This window comes from Crassostrea angulata, chromosome 9, assembly GCF_025612915.1.
Source record: "Crassostrea angulata isolate pt1a10 chromosome 9, ASM2561291v2, whole genome shotgun sequence".
Classification (NCBI taxonomy): domain Eukaryota; kingdom Metazoa; phylum Mollusca; class Bivalvia; order Ostreida; family Ostreidae; genus Magallana; species Magallana angulata.
Window position 1 is genome coordinate 6,659,648 of NC_069119.1, and position 22,026 is coordinate 6,681,673.

Genomic DNA, 22,026 nt, shown 5'->3' on the forward strand with positions numbered 1-22,026 from the left:
TCTCGTTATTTTCTCCATATACATCACAGTGTGTGTAAAAATAAAATATAGGAATTTCATTTCAAATATAGAGCTATTTACTAGTACATAATGAATTTATAAATTACAAGAAATATTGTAGACGTTTTCTTGTTCTTTGTATAAAAATAAAGCTTTGTATCTTTCAATGTATTTATTTCTCATTGAATTTTTCTCTCACCACTCTAACCAGAAGGAAAACATTACTAGACATAAAACACGTATTATGTTTTTACAAATCTACATGTACATCACATAAACAAAATCTTCAAATGAGAAAAGCATTAATTATTTTCACTTTGTTGTCTTAATGTATGAAATAGCATGATGCAGCAATGTAATACAATACGGACAGGTATGTAATGTACATTCAAAAGGTTTAACTTTGTCTATCATATTTACGTACGATGTTTGAAATAGAATTTTAATATATCACCGTCTCCGAATACATATATTTTGATGATGGGTCAATGTCTCCTATATGAATTTAACGTATCATGGTTTTCAAGGCTGTAACTATGCTACGTTATTAATTAAAATTAGACTTGTTAAACCGCTCCTCTATACTATACTATAGTCTAATCAAAATAAGATTGTGCTTTGTTTGCCATTTCTCTCCTTATATATAACATATATTTGAAATGATATACAAGCATGATAAATATTTCGAATCATACTTTCATTGTTCATTGTTCATATTTTATCAAAATGGTGTCCAGTTTTTCCGCATTTCACTGTGTACATTATGCCGACCTGAAATGACAATGATAACGCTTACGTTAAATAAATGATTTTTAACATTAAATGTTTTATTCCACCTATTCCAATTCTTCTAAGTGTTTCAAAGTGGCATGGCTACGATTTTGGTTAAAATCTATTTTTCCGTTTTTGGGAGTTGATTTTAATCAACTCTCCTATGCAGTTACTCTGGCAAACCGAAAGTGAAACAGTGTTTGGACCTAAGCACAAAACATCACCGCTGACAAGACGTAGTTCTTGAAAATAATAGAAAAATTCGATGTAATGTATGCTGGAGCATTGTTCTTCAAGGAAACTTATCTATAAACACTTTAAAAATAGTCAGATTTTATATAATACGAACAATTTAGATATTTTTGTAGTCTCATGTATCCCTACGCCAGAGTTTAATACAGTCTCGTTCAACCAAACGCTCGGCTGTCTTCGTAAATCTCCGACAAGCAGAAATGCTCTCTTGCTTGTCTGAGATTAACGGAGACAGCCGAACGTATAGTTAAACGAGACTGTATTAAGAGTTTGATGTCAATAGTGTTTAGATCTATACAATTTTTAGAATTGTTTCGATTACTAATACATAGTTTGAAATCTATCCTTAAATATTACACATGATTAATATGAGGTTTCTCGAAATTCTTGCCGGAAAAGTTTAATAATTCATATTATAAAAAAGTGCGTATTTCAAATACCGACTAGAAACTAATTGCCATGCAAGATAAGTTGATTTCTAAATAAATGATAATCGATAAAATCAACTCCCGTCAGTACTTCAGTACTTTGATTAATGTTTACAATGCTTCAGTAAAGAATCAACCGACATTTGGGAGTTAAAGTCGTCCTGCGTTGGCAAGTTATAAAGAGCACAATTCTTAAAAAACAAAGTTCATGCTATGTTTCCTTTTTTTTTAAAGAAAATTTCTGGATTAGACTTAAATGAATGTGGAAAAACAAGGAACTTTTATTTATATTTAAAGCGAATTTGCAGAAATAAAATCAGCTTGAAAATAACTTTTACCGGTATATTGTACCATTGTAAACAAAAAAAAAAAAGAAGAAGATATAATCCTTGTTACATAAATAATATTTGTGAACTCTGTATCTTGCTTTATATAACTAAGACAGACACTTAAATTTTGGTTGATCTTTAAAATAATGTGACTTAATCATTTTATACAATGAAAAAAGTTAAATAAAATTTTACCAAAATTGTCACCATGCCCCTTTAAAAATGTGGTTACCATTAATACTGCACATATAAATGTTCGGATTATATGATAACAAAAGTTTTTTTGCTAAACAATATGAGTATATAAAGGTGGTTTTGGTAAAAAATATATTTACTTCATTTCTCCAAAGTGGGGTAAAATCTTCACTTTATTGCAAACAAAACATCAATATATAAAAAAAAACCTCTATCTTTTTCTCACTAAATATGGATTTCGTTTACTTATTTAAAGGATTGTGAATAAAACCCGAAAAGTTTACAAATACGTTATAAATTGCAAGATTGAAGGGTATTCTCAGTTGTTCCTTTCTAAAGGAAACGATGGCTTGATTAATTATCATTCCGCTGACTTCATTCACAATTTTTAAATCTTAGGTCTAAAGCCAATTCAAAACAATGAATATTGACACAAAGAAATACCTTGATATTTCCCGGTACTGAGCTCCAGAGTTCGTAGTTAGGTATCAAGTGAACACCGCTCTGCTTCCGTACTACTTTCTGTATAACTACACCCAACACAATGTAGAAGAACACAATGGACGCAAATCTAAAAATGTCAAGAAAATCGATGTAATTACTCTCAAGTGTTGCATGTTTTGATGCTTATTAAAGATATTTTAAAATTGTTTTAATGTGTATAAGGACTTTAATGTGCATAGGGACGAGAGCAAGCTTTGTAAACGCAGATAAGTTCAGACAATCCGATTGCTAAGTACAGGAAAACAATACTTTTACATGCTTTTTATGTCAAGTCAACACAGTGCTGAATATCAACAGCAATAGCAAAATATCTCATTGCTAGGTTGATGGATTTCGATTTGATTCTTTGGTTCAAATCAAGACAAACTAGAAAAATATCTACTCAAATTATACTTTTATATTTAACAGGCTTACCCAATGAGAATTATTGATCCTGCAGATATTTTGGAACTGTTGTTTCTGCAAACTAGTTTGGTTGAAATATTTATCTCCTGAAAAAAGAAGTATAAGCGGTCGTGAAATTTGCATGGCTTATTAACAGTTTATCAAAATTGTTGTTTGGAAATGATTTTGTATCGTCTTGAATAAAAACTGTTTGTATTAACTTCATATCCGTATATATCTTTTTCATCACATGCAAATTGACCTTTGATGTAAGCCAAATTAAGTCATCAATTTCTTGAAACGTAAGATACTATGCTTAAATATGGAGCAGAGCAGTTTGGGGCGGGAATGTTCAACTTCAAAACTTTTTAAAAGCAACAGCACTAGTTTTTGGTAGCCTTTAGAATTTACACAAATAAGTTAAAGCTTATCGTTAGAAACAAATTTTCTCGTTGCGTACAAAGAGATCTGATAAATTATTTTCCTTGGAAAAAAAAAGATGAAGCGCCATTTCCAATGACGTTAATGACTTACGTATGGTCCCCCGGCACTGCCTTTGGGGTCCATGGTTCCTAGAGTGCCCTCGTCACAGGACAGGTGTACCACGGAGATCGCCCTGTTGTAAACATCAGAAAACAACAAATCAATTAAACAATGCGCCCATAAAAGATTATATTATTTAAACAGCAGGCAGTACACATGTATGTTATGAGAGAAAAAAAAAGAAAGTAAAGAATATCGCCTTTAAATTGACATCAACTACACAGTTAATTTAGGATACGGAAAATATATCATTATTACTAAACATTATCAAGTTAATTCAGGACATAGTTTACTTAATAGCTTGCAGCCCTTTAGATTTCTTATATACTATTCAGTTATTCGTACAACATATTTGTTATATACAGGTAACATGCAATGTTCAGGATTTTAAAGGGGCATGGTCACAATTTTAGTCAAATCTAATTTTTCTGTTTTTAGCTCACCTGAGCTGAAAGCTCAAGTGAGCTATTCTGATCACATTTTGTCCGTCGTCCGTCTGTCCGTCTGTCCGTCTGTCTGTCTGTCCGTCTGTAAACTTTTTACATTTTGAACTTCTTCTCTAAAACCGCTTATCCAATTTCAACCAAATTTGGCACAAAGCATCCTTATGTGAGGGCGAATATAAATTGCAAAAATAAAAGTCCGATCTGTATTCAAAGCGGAGAAAACCTTGAAACTGTAGAAAAAGGGGGGTGCATTTTTAAAAATCTTCTTCTCAAGAACTACTGATTCCAATTCAACGTAGTTTAGCATAAATTATCCTTATGGGAAGGAAAATATAAATTGCAAAAATTAAGTGCTAATTCTTTGTCAAATTTGAGTTATTACGAAAATAATAATAAAGGAAATGGGTGTTTCAATCAGTTTAATGGCTTCGGGCTCGGCATCCGGTAATCCGGCATCCGGTAAAATGGGTAGGCAAGACTTGGTCTGGGCAAAACAAAGATTGGCAGATATTAATCTGCCAATCTCATTAAAATATCAGGATATTTGATGGACTAGTATATTTGTATTCGCTGTAAATATTGCTGCAAAATAATGCGTATTTGGAATTGACGATTGTCGATCTGCCTTGGCTTTTATTTTGCCACGGCCCGGGTTTGCATACCCATTTTACCTAGACTCGTATTCCATACATCTAAAACGAGGTTCTTTGTTTAAAGCAGCCATGACATTATAAGAAAAAGGGTCGATCTGACTATGATGAATTTGCTTGTTGTGCAACAGTTTGCGTATGAAGGGAAATTTTTGAAACATGCAAAATATATCGTTGCCGATTTTGTGAAGTAAATTGAGGCTAAATATTTCAATGCGTTGACAGTTTTCACACATGACGTTGGTGTTAGCTTGTTCCGATTTTCGTTTCGTTTTCATTATTTCTGCTTGTAACCTGGGAACAATCGTCTGTATTATTTCGTGATTTTTACGTATCAAATCAAACAGAGACTTTGGTAAATCAAAACAGTTAACTGTTTACCTGCGCAAATTAAGCAAAATCTGATGTATTAAAAAATAATGAAATACAATTCATTCTACCGGTAATTCGATCGGCATTATCTTTTGCGTAATGGTAGATTAATGCAATAGGTTTTGTTGCGATGCTCGGCATTTTCTCGAGTTTATTCAATTTAAATAAAGTTTGACATTGCTGACGGAAATATGTAGGTATATACATGTATCTATATGATTCATTTCGAAAAAATAAATTGTGTTCTTTATTTGTTATAGTGAATGTTTCTTGTGTTTAATTGTTTTCAATTTCTAATAACTAACCATATTTGAGTGTTAAGCTTCAAATTATAAGCAAGATACAGAGATTTGCTCACAATTCTATGTTTGTACACAGATCTTAAAAACTAAAGATTAAAAAAGTAAAAAATTTGTCAATATTTATTGAGAAAATTTTGAAAGTCTGTTCGTTCAGAAACCAACTTTAACATCTTATTGTATTGTAAACTTAACATTTTTTCGTCATTATTACTCCTACTGTACATGTGATCCTTCACTGTGTTTGTGTACATTTGTATAAACTGATTTTGAACCTCAAATACCAGTGAACTGGTATTGAGTGAATAAAAGAATATAAAATCTTAGGCCATTCTTTTTTTTCCATTTTAAATGCTGAATAGGAAATACCAAGTTAAAAATCATAAGCTGAATGTAATAAACTCATGTGAACAAAATATGAATCAAACCTAGGCGAACTGTGAGCTCTGTATCTTGCTTATAATTCTACAATTGACGCTGAAATTTTGGTTGAACATTAGAAAATCTCTATGAATTAGAGTATGTTAAATACTTGTACAAACAAAATAAAATAATGATACTGTGAAATCATTAGATTTCGTGGTGGCTCATTTTTCGTGGAATTCTTGGGTACCTCTCATCCACGAAATAACATCCTTCACGAATTGATGAATTAGGGTAATAAAGTCATATTCCCTTTTGTAGATATATATGAAAACACGAAATTACGTCCCCACGAATCTGTAAAATTTAAGTCATCCACGAAAATTGGCCCCCACGAAATTTAATGATTCCACAGTATTCTGTATATATCTACTCTCCCTCTCTTTATACAATAAATAATGTGAAATCTACATCAATTTTGATAGTTTTTCAGACACGAGTAAATAAAAACGACATCTTTAAAACAGTTTCCATATTTCTGACACATTTCTGTTGCGGGGATAAAGTAATTATCGCTATTCCTAAGAATATCACAGCGGAAAATTATCCTGGTTTGTACGCGAAGTAAATAACAGTCATTTAATTGTAATGGAGAAGACAAATAAAATTTTTGAATGTTTTTAATTTGAGAAATTGAGCACATTGAGGTACAATTTTCTTCTTCACATCTATACATGTAGGGTTTTTAAAATAAAAAACAATAACTATTATTTTTTTTTAAAACAATAACTAGTAAGTACTGAGTAGTTGATGAAAAAAATGTAACTATATGCACTCATATATTTTGATCGCTTTACAAAGTGGGGGGGGGGGGGGGGCAGAACGAAAATATAGGGATTTGGAAGTTAACAACTTAACAGTATACCTCTACCAAATGTTTAGTTTTATATCTTGCGTAGAATTTTCTTATTCTGGTAAAAAATAGTATTTCATGAAGGTACAATGTCAAAGATTACATGTATACAAAAAAAGTGTAAAATTCGAATACTTTACAATATTTATTTTTTGTTTTTCTACCGAGGGACCATATGGCACAATATCTTTTGAACGCCCATTGTTGCTCAGGTGAGCGATGTGGCCCCATGGGCCTCTTGTTATTATTTACAATGCTGTATGAATGAATTTCTAATAATGATCAAATGAATATTGAGAGTCAGTCGTAGAGTTATAAGCATGCAAGATATTTTGTCATGTAAACAGGCTCGTGTCCTGTTATTGTTTACATATTAGGTTCAATATACCTGTAAAAAATCTTTTTCAAACTGATTTGTCTATCTTATTATTCATTGTAAGCATAAACAATCAGTTCCTCACTATAGCGTTAAACACATTGTTTTGGTCTAAAACTGGAATTGTCACTTTAAAAACATTCACAATGTAAACAATAGCTTTCTTTACATAGCGCAGAATTGTAAGCTCTGTAACTCGCTTATAACTCAACGAATGACACCTAAATTTTCGGTTGCATTTTAAAAATGCCTTACTGAAGCATTGTAAACATTGAAATCGGAGAAATAATTTTTGACCAAAATTGTGACCATGCCCCTTTAACACTAATAACGATCAAATTCAAAGGATGTTACGTCACTCTATTGGTGTCGACCTTGTACTCACCCACTGTCACCGTCATCATAATGTAGGTCAATGACGTCACCGTTAACCGAAAACGAGGCTGATGTCTGAGATCCCAGAGATTTATATTGCTCTATCGGCCCACTGATGGATACCATACATAACTGTAAAATAAAAACGATAATATCTATCTATCTATCTATCTATCTATCTATCTATCTATCTATCTATCTATCTATCTATCTATCTATCTATCTATCTATCCATCCATCTATCTATCTATCTATCTATCTATCTATCTATCTATCTATCTATCTATCTATCTATCTATCTATCTATCTATCTATCTATCTATTTATCTGTCTGTCTGTCTGTCTGACCATCTATCTATCTATTTATCTATCTATCTATCTATCTATCTATCTATCTATCTATCTATCTATCTATCTATCTATCTATCTATCTATCTATCTGTCTGTCTGTCTGTCTGTCTGTCTGACTATCTATCTATCTATCTATCTATCTATCTATCTATCTATCTATCTATCTATCTATCTATCTATCTATCTATCTATCTATCTATCTTGAACATGTTGAATGTATTTTCAGTTATTAGTTTCATTTAATTTGTTTTAGGAGGTTTAATGTGTTACAGTCTACAAGACTAAGTATTCTTTCGTTCAATCTGTTTGTTTGTTTGTTTTCCCTGTCTTTGTTTGTTTGTTTATTTGTTTTCTAACTTACCGCTACATTACTACATGACCCTGTTCCCTCTGTAAATCCACTACAAGCATTGAAGGAATACAGCTCATTATTGGAACCTTGTCTTAGCACATCCTGAAAACTTAAAAACGATCACATTTAACAACAATGCCATTAACCACTAATTAACAATAAATTAAGAATAAAATAAAATCAATGTGATACATATAAGTTTTATCATTGGATCACTAGCAATTAGTTTAAAGGTTCCCCTTTCATAATAAACAATAATTTGACAGAGTATGGGTCTGGAGAAGATAGAGACATATAAAATATTAAAAGCTTTGAATAACTTTATTACAAAGATGGGTTTTTTTTTACATAACACGCCTAAAGAGAGAGAGAGAGAGAGAGAGAGAGAGAGAGAGAGAGAGAGAGAGAGAGAGAGAGAGAGCGAGAGAGAGAGACAGAGAGAGAGACAGAGAGAGAGAGAGAGAGAGAGAGAGAGAGATATTTGACTTACTATGGTGTCTGATCCGTGTTGGATATAGAAGAGAGATCCACCACGAAACCGTCGGACATCTTACAAGAACAGGGACTCAGCTGTTGACATGACTCGGCGGTCACAGAATTTACAATGGTCATCGCGATCAATGAAATACGGACGAGATTCTTACACTGACCCGACATCCTTTGATGTCTATAGTATACGATGGAGATCAAGGGGGAGTTTTAACTCACTCAGATGATAGCACATGATATCACCCTCATTTATGGAGAAAATCTGTGTGCAGGTGAATGGGTATTTATATATTACTGATAACATCTACTTGATAAAGTCATGGGTATAACCGTATATATCTATCTTCATTATATGTAGATACATGTATGAATATTATTTTAAAGATTTCAAAATTAAATGCCAAGAATACATGCAAACAAACAGACAAAATGAAAAAAAATCACAAACAAACAATTAACAAAATGAAAAGAAACAAAACAAATAAACCAAATGAAAATAAATTAGAGTTAACGTTCATTTTAACGACAAAACAACTGCACTAGCTTGTCAGGTCATTTATGTGAGGGTCGGGGTTGGAAGCCCCCCCCCCCCCGAAAATTCAAACTTATCAAAATCAAATAGATGAATTACTGAAAATTGGCATCGAAGCCCCCCCCCCCCCCCGGAATAGGAATTTATCCCTCGGACAGCCCCCCCCCCCCAAAAAAAAAAAAAAATAAATAAATAAATAAATGGATATGCACATGTTTGTGTCCGTATTATATCCTAAATTTTCAGTTAACGTCGAACATTATAGGAATGTACATATAAACGTCGGTGACACAAACAGACTGACACAGTTCTAAATCCTCCAAAATTTAGAAAAAAGTCATGAGCTTTGTATGAAACTTTGGAAAAAAAAAACATATAACTTTATAAAAAGTCTTCAAGATTTGTTTCCACTGGCGTCGGAAGCAAATTGAAAGTGGGGGGGCTAAACTAATCCTAAGAAATATTGAGAAAAAAGTAATTCCCAAAATCATGGAAATCCTAATCCGTGGGGGGGGGGGGGGTATACCTATACTTCCAAAAAAAAAATTTACTTACCCAAATTTTTTTTCTCCCCAAAATCATGAATTTCTTAATCCGTGCGGGGGGGGGGGGGGGGGGGGGGGGGGGGGGCTAGTATGCTTCTGAATACAACTTCTCAATCTTTCAAGGTAAATTTAGGAACTATAATCTTTCCTGCGAGGAAAAAGTGGGGGGGGGGGGGGCTGAACCCTCTATCCTGCTATGTTTCTAATGGCTAGCCCCCCCCCCGGTTCCGACGCCTATATTCCATATATTAATTATTATTTAATTTCTCAAAAGTCATCTCAATATTCTTAACCTATATATAGAAGTATTAACCTTTCCCAGTTTTCTTTCAATTGTTGAGAGTTAAATGTATTTCCTAAAAAAATTATTATTGATTTTTTTTCTTTTTTCTTTCTTTTTTTTCATTTTTTTTTGTGGGGGGGGGGGGTGTTGTACACATGATTATCCTTCTCGAAAATATTATACTGTGGATAGGAAAGTTTATTTATTTATTTATTTATTTATTTATTTATTTATTTATTTATTTATTTATTTATTTTTTTTTTTATTTTATTTCATTTTTACTGATATAATCTAGACAAAATGATTAATCACTCACACATTCGTATATTCAATTGATATGTGTATTTATATACAGTTCGATGGGCCCTATAGATTTTAATGAATTTGGTGTACTTTTCTTTTGATAAGAAAAAAGACTCCGGGCCACGTACGTAACATTTGGTAAAGTCGAACTTGTCAAAATCTGATTGGTTTTTATTTAGAAAAGTTTTGTATTACTACGCAGAAATAATGCCACACTTTGTTAGTAATCTTTATGGAAAGTAATTTTATAAATTAAAAATCTAAATATTTTTACAACTTAATTTTTAATTTCGTTGTATTATTTTTTTCTTCTTCAGAAATTGAAGTTTAAGATGCTATTTCGTGCTTGATTTATATTTTGTCATGCATTTATTTCCACTTTCACATTGCTCGAGGCGGTGAACAGGCAGTATTAGGAAAACAACAAGGACTAGCCATGGCCTGGAAGAAATATCTTTGGCTGTTGACAGTTATTGCACTGCTGACAGTCAGTTCTGTGAAAGCAGAGGATGATGGTAGGTATATTTTTACTTATGCATACTTATAGGATGAAATCAATATCCGGTGCATGACGGTTCGAATTTCCTCGTTAGGATTTGGTCACCGATGCAGTGATACACTGATAACGTCTTCCTCTTTCATTCTTTCGCTGACGCTTAATCTATATTTGCTCGTATTTTCCCAAATCATATAATTGAATAGATAAGTGAAAAGTTTAACTCATATTTCTCAAATCATACAGTACGATTGAAGAGATAAGTTAATTACCAGTTTGCATTTGTCGATCTGTTCTTTCTGCTGTTCGGCTTTGTAATAAATGCACATCACAATGCACTCGATGTACCACTCATCACTGCTACTACCCAAGTTCAATTCCCATGATCGACTGTGGATGTTTGTGAAAGGGTATGGCAGTCGCCTGCTTGGACACATGCTGGTTCTCTCTGGGTACTCCGGCTTCCTCCTTCATCAATGACCCCCTCTTGCTGCTAACATCTGTGCAAATTAGAGATATTAATACAAGATGACGTTAGAACTTGTTTATCAATCATTGTTAAATAAATATAGTAAAGGTTCAGGTTACATGTACATCTAATGTGAGAAGTCCCCTTTATTCATGCTAGAGAAGAGAATTTAGTATTACAGTAACTTCACTCTCTTCTTCTGGACCCAGGTCAGCTGTTGACAAAAACTAGTCTTGTTCAGCTGTTCAGAGATCTTCGCTTGTCAGAGATTTACAAAGACAGCTGAGCATCAGTTAAAACGAGACTAACAAAAAAACACACTGACACGGTGCTTATTATTTTCAAAGAACTTCTGTAACTTCTTTATTGTAAAAAGAAAAGAGCTTTTCACACAACATCATTCAGTGTAAAATCATATGAGAACTTAATACTGTAAATTCCTAATTAAACACGAGGAGTTATTATCTGCATAAAATCGTGAGAAGACCGTCTCGCAAATTCTAAAATCTTGCTTTTAATTTTCAGACACATGTAAACTACATGAAATATGATAAAATTTCAGTTTTCGTGATTTTATGTTCTCACAATTTGATGGAAAATCGTTGAATCGTGGAATTAAGTAATCGCGTATAATAAGGAATCTACAGTATATCAATAAATGCATGTGGTAGAGATGATTATTTATTCTAACACTCCGACCTTCTATGTTTTCAGATGACGATACAGTAGAGGAAAAAGAAGATGAGGAGAAAGAGGAATCTGACGTTCTTGTTTTAACCAAAGACAACTTTGACAAGGTTATCAATGATAATGACAATGTAATGGTGGAATTCTATGCCCCCTGGTAAGGATAATACATTTTGAATTGTTCAATTACCAGATTGAATATTCTTACAACCCTTAAATTAAGCTTGAAAAATTCAACACAGATAATCTCTGATTATATCCTATTTTACATGATGATAGGTATCAACTGATTCCTCCCAATCATGTGCTCTTGCTATTTTTTTTAATGAATTTCTTTAAAGCTCTTGCTTTACTCAGGTATCAAGATTTTTATGTATTTACTGAATGATCTTTAATTTTAGGTGTGGACATTGTAAATCCTTAGAACCACTTTATGCCAAGGCAGCCCAGGTCCTGAAGACTTGGGACCCCCCAGTTCCCCTTGCCAAAGTCGATGCTACCATAGAATCTGACTTGGCATCAAGGTATGTAGTTGAGTAAAAACCTAGCTATCTTATATTAGATGTTACAAATGCATTTGGTTGACCGAGATTCATTTGACATGACATTACATGATTTTCCAGATTAATTATTTTCAATCATTCATCTGCTAAGATATGGTCTGTTGCTTTCTTTTGAAGGTTTCCAGGTTGATAAACTTTTGTTATTTTTTGTATCATATGCTTTGTTTACTTAAAATTTTGATTTATTTCCCTTTTTAACATCATTGTTACTGAATATAAAATAAGTGAGTGTCGATAGGGTCTTGAGAAGTAAATTTTATACCTTCATAAGGTCATTTTGTATAAACTCATGTATATATACTTTATACAGAGAAATATTTGCCCTAGTTTTATTATCACTCCTATTGCCCTTATTGTCAGCAGCTGAATTTAAGACTGGATGAATTCTAAATTTTCAAACTATCTTTCTTTAAACGCAACTATGTCTGAGTAAATTCAGGATGGGGCAAAAATAACCCTGTATATAGTTCCATCTAATCGTTAACACTGTCAAATGAAATCACTTTCAGTGACCTACATGCTATAAATTGGTCTACTTTGGTGTTTCAGATTTGATGTGAGTGGCTACCCAACTCTAAAGTTCTTCAAGAAAGGTGTACCTTATGATTATGATGATGCCAGAACTACTGAAGGTAAATTATCATAATCTTGTACTTATTACCGAAGTAACAAGTTTCCACCCATAGATTTTTGTTTTGAGGTAAATACTGTAAAAATGTTTGGTAAAATAAAATTATTGTTATAAACCCGCTCCGAATTATACCCCTGCTCCGAAGGAGAGGGGGTATACTGTTTTACCCTTGTGTGTCTGTCTGTCTGTCCGTCCATAACAAAAATTTCTGTCGCATTTATCTCAGCAACTATTTATCACAGATGCTTGAAATTTTTACACAGTGTTTGTTAAGGCATGCCATATCGTGGGATATATTTTTGTACCAATCGGACGTCAACTTCCTGTTAAATGACAACTTTGCTTTTTTTTTACCAAAATTTTCAAACAAATTTTCAAACAAAATTCTCAGCAACTGTTTATCGCAGATGCTTGAAATTTTTACACAATATTTGTATAGGCATGCCATATCGTGGGATATATTTTTGTACCAATCAGACGTCAACTTCCTGTTAAATGTCGACTGTTTATTTTTAGCAAAAATTTTCAAACAAATTTTAGTCATAGAATTTTCAGCAACTGTTTATCGCAGATGCTTGAAATTTTTACACAGTATTTGTATAGGCATGCTATATCGTTGGATGTATTTTTGTATCAATCGGACGTCAACTTCCTGTTTAATGAGTACTTTGTTTATTTTTAGCCAAAATTTTCAAACAAATTTCCGTCAAAAATTTCTCAGCAACTATTTATCGCAGGTGCTTGCAATTTTAACACACTATCTGTTTTGGCATGCCATATGGAGGGATATATTTTTGTATCAATCGGACGTCAACTTCCTGTTAAATAATGACATTGTTTATTTTTAGCCAAAATTTTCAAACAAATTTTCATCAAAGATTTCTCAGCAGCTATTTATCGCAGTTGCTTGAAATTTTAACACACTATTTGTATAGGCATGCCATATTGTGGGATATATTTCTGTACCAATCGGATAAAAAACATTTTTTAAGGGATTGCGTTAGTTATATATATGGCTTGTAATTTTTTTTTAAAGAGTGAAATAGCTTGTAAAAAAAATATGTGGTAATAAAACATACCAGTAACCTTTTTTCTTGCAAGATTTTATATGTTATTCTGTAAAGAAACCTCAAAATATGTATTTTTTTTTGCTTCAACAGATAAATAAAAATTCTTATAACCTTTTCACAATGAATTAAGTGTGGAATGTTGAAAAATTAATTGAAGATTTTTGTAAAGAACATTGATTTCCTAACTTCAAAACAAACTTCAAAACAAATACCAAGTGTAAACCATTTTCAAGATACAAATAACAAAACAAGTTTATTCATTTGAAATGGCAAATGGTCATTTTACATTAAATACACCCTTGAGATAATACGCTATAGTGTGCACTGTGGTTATTGTAAGCCACCATTTTGGGAGAAGAGTTAAGGGTGACCTAGACTAGTTATTTGTGACCCTGAGTTTTATAAATGTTTTTTAGGTCTGATACGGTATGTCAAGGAAAGATCAGACCCCGATTGGAAACCCCCTCCAGAGGCCGTTGTGACCTTGACCAAGGACAACTTCAAGGACTTTATCAACAATGACCTGAGCTTAGTCGAGTTCTATGCCCCATGGTTAGTATTGGTTTCATCACTTATGTTTGGTACAGCCAATCAGTATTTTAATGACTGTCTCCCTTTTTTTAGAATTCATTTTTTTTTTAAAGATATACATGTATTATTATTATACCAGTATGAATCTATGAAATGTATATGAATATTAAAATGCCATTTTATTATAACAGAATACATTGTTTATCAGTGTAGACATTTGATGAGCACTTCCTGTCTTGAATTTTTATGCATATACTCTGTACTTTTAAATGTGATAAAACACCATATGAATCTGTAGCTAGATTGTTTAAGAAAGGGAAATAACCTTTGTAAACATAAAGTTTGTCCCAAAATTGGTCAGCTTTGTATTTCACAATTTTATTTGGAGATGAAATGCCCCAATAGATTGTTTCCATTTATTGCTAGATTGTTTCCAAAAGGGAAATAACTTTCTCAAACCAACTGATAGTCTGAAAATTAGCTCACCTTGTAGTTCCATGTTTTATAAAACAGGTGTGGTCACTGCAAGGCCCTGGCGCCTTCCTACGAGAAAGCAGCCAAACAGCTGAACATCCAGTCAGAGCCAATACCCCTGGGAAAAGTAGATGCCACGGTGGAAACGGAGCTAGCCTCAGAGTATGAGGTCTCAGGGTACCCCACCCTCTTCCTGTTCAGGAAAGGGAAGAAATATGAATACAATGGACCCAGGGATGAAACTGGTAACTAAAGGAATAAAATCAATGAATTACTGGGAAGGGGTGGTCAAAGGACCAGCATATTTTTTTTTTTTGGGGGGGGGGGTCTGCATGTAAAATTATGAATATTTTTTATGTTCTCTAACATTTTTCATTTGATCTTGATTCTAACTCCAATTACTCTCACCTCAATCATAGATAATCCTAAAAATTAAAATTTTCAGTTGCATTACACATGTATGCCATATGCTCACTGTTTTGTCATTTTCAGGTATTGTGAACTATATGATCATGCAACAGGGAGAGGCCTCAAAACTGAAACTGAGTGTGAAGGACGTGAAGTCATCCATGAAACAGGATGAAATCTATGTCATGGGGTTCTTTGACAACCTCAACGATCCTAAACTCCGGATGTACATGGATGCAGGTATGTGGAGAGTGGGAAGTGGATAATTTTGTCCTCATGCAGAAAAAAATTTGAATAAATCGCTTAATCTATGCAGTGTCTCAAAAAATCAACTCCTCTTTGTGATGAGTTAATGCAGGGGAAGAAAAACTCTTGTACTTTAAGCAGCAAAGTTTATATGGCGCTTTTTTCCCCAGCAAACGCAATGCGTGAAGAGTTTTCCTTCGGCCACACCTTGGATCCAAAGATCGGTGATGCCTACAAAACCAATCCGCAGACCGTCCTAGTTTTCACACCTGAGAGATATTATACCAAATATGAACCTAAGTGGCATGTTATGAAACTGGTAAGAGAATTGAAATAAGTAATTCATTAAAAAAGAGTTTTGAAATATCAGTCTGATTCAGTATTTTGTAAAAAAAAAAAAAAAAAAAAAAAGAATTGCCATCCAATTCAGATTCGATTTAAGTGATTTTGATTGGTTAGAGCTAAACAATTCAAAATGCATGAAAATAATTCTGAACAGATAATCTTTATTCCAATTAATTGGTTGTTATTCAGATATTGATTATGATTGGTTAGTAATAATTCTGAGTGGATCTTTACATCTATCTTAATACATGTATCATCTACAGGACAATATTAAAGATGAGGGAGACATTGTGGAGTTTGTTCGTAAGCGAGAGGTACCATTGGTCGGTCAGTACAAGGCTAACAACATCAAACTGTACCAGAAGTACCGCCCGCTCTGTTTCGTCTTCTACACCGTGGACTGGAGCTTTGACCACAGAGACGGTAAGGTTGTGTGTTAGGGGTGAGGAGTGGGGGGGGGGGGGGGGGGGTAGGGGGTCATGGTTAAGGGGAGGGGTGTTACTGGTATTAAACATGAAGGACTGTGGTTTTATCTTGTTGACAATGTATTGTAAATGTATTTTCTAGAGTAGATCTGTCTGAATTGTAAGTTTAGAAAATGAGGGATAAATACTGTATAAATCAAAGTGAAGAGATATTGTTGGTAGAAAGGGAGGGAGGGGGTCACTATTGTTACCCAGTTTGATAATATATAAATGTTATCTTTGCATGTTTTTTCTTCTTTTGTTTTTTGACTAATCTATTGAAGATATGACAGGTTGCCTTTCATGTAGTTATTTTAATATTCCCTATTTTATTTAAGTCGGAGCTTTAGAGAAGTATTTTCTTTTCAGATAGATAGAAATATGGATTTTTTTTACAGTCATTTAAGTTATTTGGCTGAACCTTTGTAATCTATCCTTCACAATAGCAATCTTGGCATTGAAAAAGATGGAAAAAATCATGCCTGATATGTATAGACATTTTTTTTATGCATCTTAAATAATGTACAGACATTTAATTGTATAGACAGCATAGTTCATAGCATTTTATCTCGCTCTGTTTAAATGTGGAATTACTACTCTACTCAGCAATTATTTGCCAAGGTCAAGGTAAATCCAAAAACTTTTTGAGATAAAACATGTAATGAAAGCGTTATGAAAAGTTTATTTTCTTTTTACAGCTACCCAGTTATGGAGGAATAAGGTTGCCAAAATTGCCAACAATCACAAAGAGGTAAAATTTGCCATCGCCGACGAAGACGAGCACAGTCACTTGTTAGCCGAGTTTGGATTGGACGATTCTGGAGAGGAAATCAACATTGCCTGTTATGGCCCTGACGGAAAGAAATATCCAATGGAGCCCATGGAAGAGTGGGAAGATGATGAAGTGGAAGAATACATCACCAAAATGAAGAAAGGTAGTAGAAGTGATAAAATTGGATGTCTGTATGTGCATGTTATCGCATTATATGTATTAGTAAGGTAGATTTGGACTAACTAAAGGTATAATTTGCCAAAGAATGATCATTACATATATATTAATATGAGGATATTTATTGAGATCAAATATAAATAAATTTCAGTACTCCATGTGTATAATTTACAGAACAATTAAAAGATTTCGAGATATAAAAAAATATGAATGATGTCCACCATTACGTGATCTCTGATACATTATTACAAATGTATAGTTGGTTTTAGAAACGTTTCATGACAAAGCTGATGAAATATTAAAAATACAAATATAAACCAAATAATTTAAGACATTAAAAATGTAAAAACAAATTTTTTAGCTCAAATCAGAAATCCACACCATTGTAATTATACATTTATTTATAATTTCTTTATATATGTTCGTTAAGGTAAACTGACCCCTCACCTTAAGTCCCAACCTATCCCAAAACGACAGGACAGCCCAGTGAAAACCGTGGTCGGCAAATCTTTCGACAAAATTGTTAAAGACAAGTCAAAGGACGTATTAATCGAGTTGTATGCACCTTGGTGTGGCCATTGCAAACAGCTGGAGCCTATCTATAAAGAACTCGCAACCAAAGTCAAAAAGGAGAAAAATCTCGTGATAGCCAAAATGGATGCTACCGCTAACGATGTACCTGAAGCATTTAAAGCTGAGGGATTCCCCACGATATATTTTGCGCCTTCTAACAATAAAGACAATCCTGTGAAATATAGCGGTGGAAGGACAGTAGACGATTTTATGAAATATCTGAAGGAGCATGCTACTGTAGCCTTTAAAGGAAAAGATGAGTTATAATACTGTTGTGTGATAGGTTATAGAGTAAATGGATGTGTTTATTTAGAGGTACTTTTGTTACAGAATGAAATTTGCAAAGCTAATCTTTACCAAATTGTAAGAAAAAAACCTATATTGATATACACTAATATTAGCAAAAATATAATAATATACAAATATAAGGGAAAGGATGAAATGCAATAGGTAATAGACTATAGTTTTGCAGGATGAAATATAAGGTACATGTAATCTATTGGTCAAAAGTTGATATTTTTTTTACAGCGTATAAAGGGATTTTGTTAGACTTTGGTTGTAATTTTTGTAGTTTACTTTACAAAATTAATCAAACAAGAGATTTCTTTCAATCTGAAAATTTTTTATACATTGGTTGTTTATAAATCCAGCAGATAGAAGGGTGTTGAAATCCTTGGTAAGGGTTTTCTTTATTGTTCATTTTTCATTATTTACCATAAGAACATTGCAATTGACCAAACATTTGTGATAACACTCAAGGTTTTATTTGCCAGAATCTTATCAATTATTTATTTTATTGGAGTCAAAAGTATGTATGTTTTTGTTTGTACTTTTAAAAGATCTAGTTGTTAATATGAATTTATTGGTTTAATAAACATGATACATGTATCTAACAAAATCCAGGAAAAAAGGCAATGTGAACATATTTCTGTTATTCTGTACTTAGAAGTTTGCCAGTTGTGTAGACAATATCTTACATATTTTGTGAATTGTTTATTTTATATCACTGAAGGAAGAGAGGGTGGAATTTTTCTCAATTTTTTGTGATTGATTACCTGTTTATGGTGAACCATTTTTTGATAAAATGAAGGAGGAATTCATGGGTACAATTGTGTTACTGTTCATTTGAAATGGATTATGTCTGTGGATAAAAGTTTTAATGTATGCAATATTATAAAGCTTACTCATCATATAAATTGAATATATTTGTAATAAAAATCGTTTCTATCAAAAGTGAATTTTTCATTTAATTAAGTTATGTAAGAAAAGCTTCATTTTTGACATAGAAGATACTTTATGATAACAATATTCATGAATAAGTTGAATTTAATGTTAAATTAAATTTTTAATCATACACACTTAATCAACTATTCAGTTTTTGGATGATTTGATCCATCTTGTCAATGAATTCTTATTATCCTGCACTATTAAAATATTTTCTCATTCTTAAAGTGGGCTGGGTATTCGTGGTCATCCTTAGACTATACTACATGTATATTGGTCTCTTAAGAAAAATGATAAATATGCATAATTTAAAAGATATAGGAACAAATTTAAATCAATATGCTAAAAATGATCTTGAATTTTTCCTTGCTAAATAGTTTATGGCTTAAAGATCTAATGGGTATTTTGTTGACCATCCAACTTCATTGAAAGGAAGAACATGTAGTAAACAATAAATATCTATAGGAAGAAAGAAGTGTCATGTGTCCTAAAAGAATACCCATTGATAACCTTTTTAGCTCACCTGAGCTGAAAGCTCAAGTGAGCTATTCTGATCACATTTTGTCTGTCGTCCGTCTGTCCGTCTGTCTGTCTGTCCGTAAACTTTTCACATTTTCAACATCTTCTCAAGAACTACTAGGCCAATTTCAACCAAACTTGGCACAAATCATCTTTAGGCAAAGGGGATTCAAAGTTGTGAAAATTAAGGGCCACACCCGTTTTCAAGGGGAGATAATTAGAAATTGATGAAAAATTTCAAGAAATTTTCAAAAATCTTCTTCTCAAGAACCAGAATGCCAGGAAAGCTGAAACTTGTGTGGAAGCATCCTCAGGTAGTGAAGATTCAAAGTTGTGAAATTCATGACCCCCGGGGGTAGGATGGGGCCACAATGGGGGGTCGAAGTTTTACATAGGAATATAAAGAGTAAATATTTAAAAATCTTCTTCTCAGAAACTAAACAGCCAGGAAAGCTGAAACTTGTGTGGAAGCATCCTCAGGTAGTGAAAACTCAGAGTTGTGAAATTCATGACCCCCGGGGGTAGGATGGGGCCACAATGGGGGGTCGAAGTTTTAAATAGGAATATATAGAGTAAATCTTTAAAAATCTTCTTCTCAGAAACTAATCAGCCAGGAAAGCTGAAACTTGTGTGGAAGCATCCTCAGGTAGTGAAGATTCAAATTTGTGAAATTCATGACCCCCGGGGGTAGGATGGGGCCACAATGGGGGGTCGAAGTTTTACATAGGAATATATTGAGTAAATCTTTAAAAATCTTCTTCTCAGAAACTAATCAGCCAGGAAAGCTGAAACTTGTGTGGAAGCATCCTCAGGTAGTGAAGATTCAAATTTGTGAAAATCATGACCCCCGGGGCTAGGGTGGGGCCACAATGAGGGGGGGGGGGGGTCGAAGTTTTACACAGGAAAATATAGAGTAAATCTTTAAAAATCTTCTTCTCAGAAACTAATCAGCCAGGAAAGCTGAAACTTGTGTGGAAGCATCCTCAGGTAGTGAAGATTCAAAGTTGTGAAAATTATGATCCCTGGGGGTAGGGTGAGGCCACATTGGGGGGGGGGTGTTAAAATTTTACATAGAAATATGTAGAGTAAATCTTTAAAAATCTTCTTCTCAGAAACTAATCAGCCAGGAAAGCTGAAACTTTTTTGGAAGCATCCTCAGGCAGTGTAGATTCAAAGTTGTGAAAATCATGATCCCTGAGGGTAGGGTGGGGCACAATGGGGGTCAAAGTTTTACATAGGAATATATAGAGTAAATATTTAAAAATCTTCTTCTCAGAAACTAATCAGCCAGGAAAGCTGAAACTTGTGTGGAAGTATCCTCAGGTAGTGTAGATTCACAGTTGTGAAAATCATTATCCCTGGGGGTAGGGTGAGGCCACATTGGGGGTGTTAAAGTTTTACATCGGAATATATAGAGTAAATCTTTAAAAATCTTCTTCTCAGAAACTAATCTGCAAGATGATTCTTTATAATTGTTAAGACTTTGGCTCCAGGACAATTCTTCGGCCTCACAAGAAGATTCAGAGTTTGATGTAGCTAAAATATCCCATATATAAACAATTGTAAAGTATCTTTTTGAGAACTGCAATACTCAACATGTGATATGACTATAAAATTGAAGCAGGCAGCTATTTTTTCATTAGAATCTCTTTGTATTACTGTATTGAGTTATTGCCCTTGATTTATTGATTCTTTATTATTTTAATTAATGCATCCACTGTTAACCAAATATTGTGATGATTATTTTTATACAATAGTATTCAATGTATATAAGTTGTTCTGCATAAGTAGTTTTGGGTAAGGCCGGATTAGTTTGTTTATTTTATATTTCCAATTTTAAGATACTATGAATTATTTTAGGCCGGCACATATATAGGGACATTGTCTATTGCATTATGATGAATGACTGTTTGGGGTTAAACTTGAACAGGTATGGATAGACTGAGTGTGTGGATAACCCTGCTCTATGTCATCTTCGTGTTTTCTAACCTATGATACAGGGTGTGCGGTCATTCCTGCCCTGTATTGCATTAATACAAGAGTGCGATCATACTTGCTTGTATTGGTGGTGGTTGCAGCGGAGCAGTAGTGTATGGTCATCCCTGCTGGTGTTCTGACCTTTCTAGCGCAAGTGTGCAGCACTCCCTTCCTGCGGTCATCCCTGCTTGCGTTAACTTTGGTACCTGTTGAGTTGCGTAGGTGTGCGGTCGCTGCCTGCGTAACGTTGAGTCCCTATATATGTGCAGGAGCGGTGATGAAAGTATTGGCAGCAATCAGGGCTATCCGAGTTCCAATTGGGAAAATGGATTTTATTTATACAGG

At 33.4% G+C, this 22,026-nt stretch overlaps 2 protein-coding genes across 2 annotated transcripts; one reads left to right on the forward strand and one right to left on the reverse strand.

Annotated features, from left to right (window-relative positions):
* Positions 1-153: 153 nt before the first annotated feature.
* Positions 154-8,618, reverse strand: LOC128162682 (uncharacterized). The gene is made up of 7 exons (XM_052825942.1): positions 8,394-8,618; positions 7,913-8,012; positions 7,211-7,332; positions 3,398-3,479; positions 2,894-2,970; positions 2,420-2,546; positions 154-771 (listed from the first exon to the last, which is right to left on the reverse strand). The coding sequence occupies exons 1-7, from the start codon at positions 8,558-8,560 to the stop codon at positions 712-714; spliced, it is 735 nt and encodes a 244-aa protein (XP_052681902.1). The 5' UTR covers positions 8,561-8,618; the 3' UTR covers positions 154-711.
* A 1,796-nt stretch (positions 8,619-10,414) lies between these two features.
* LOC128162668 (protein disulfide-isomerase A4-like) lies at positions 10,415-19,186 on the forward strand. Its single transcript, XM_052825920.1, has 11 exons — positions 10,415-10,570; positions 11,735-11,864; positions 12,109-12,231; positions 12,820-12,902; positions 14,388-14,523; positions 15,016-15,221; positions 15,469-15,624; positions 15,801-15,949; positions 16,239-16,398; positions 17,138-17,374; positions 17,819-19,186. The coding sequence occupies exons 1-11, from the start codon at positions 10,492-10,494 to the stop codon at positions 18,226-18,228; spliced, it is 1,869 nt and encodes a 622-aa protein (XP_052681880.1). The 5' UTR covers positions 10,415-10,491; the 3' UTR covers positions 18,229-19,186.
* Positions 19,187-22,026: the final 2,840 nt, after the last annotated feature.

What these genes read in the sequence shown, in the direction of transcription:
- LOC128162682 (XM_052825942.1), bottom strand. Translation starts at nt 8,560, where the DNA reads ATGTCGGGTCAGTGTAAGAATCTCGTCCGTATTTCATTGATCGCGATG. An exon ending in GGTCATGTAGTAATGTAGCG is followed by an intron (nt 7,333 to 7,912) that starts GTAAGTTAGAAA and finishes TTTATTTTACAG; the next exon opens with TTATGTATGGTATCCATCAG. An exon ending in GGATCAATAATTCTCATTGG is followed by an intron (nt 2,547 to 2,893) that starts GTAAGCCTGTTA and finishes TGACATTTTTAG; the next exon opens with ATTTGCGTCCATTGTGTTCT.
- LOC128162668 (XM_052825920.1), top strand. Translation starts at nt 10,492, where the DNA reads ATGGCCTGGAAGAAATATCTTTGGCTGTTGACAGTTATTGCACTGCTG. An exon ending in GTGGAATTCTATGCCCCCTG is followed by an intron (nt 11,865 to 12,108) that starts GTAAGGATAATA and finishes CTTTAATTTTAG; the next exon opens with GTGTGGACATTGTAAATCCT. An exon ending in GAGCTTTGACCACAGAGACG is followed by an intron (nt 16,399 to 17,137) that starts GTAAGGTTGTGT and finishes TTCTTTTTACAG; the next exon opens with CTACCCAGTTATGGAGGAAT.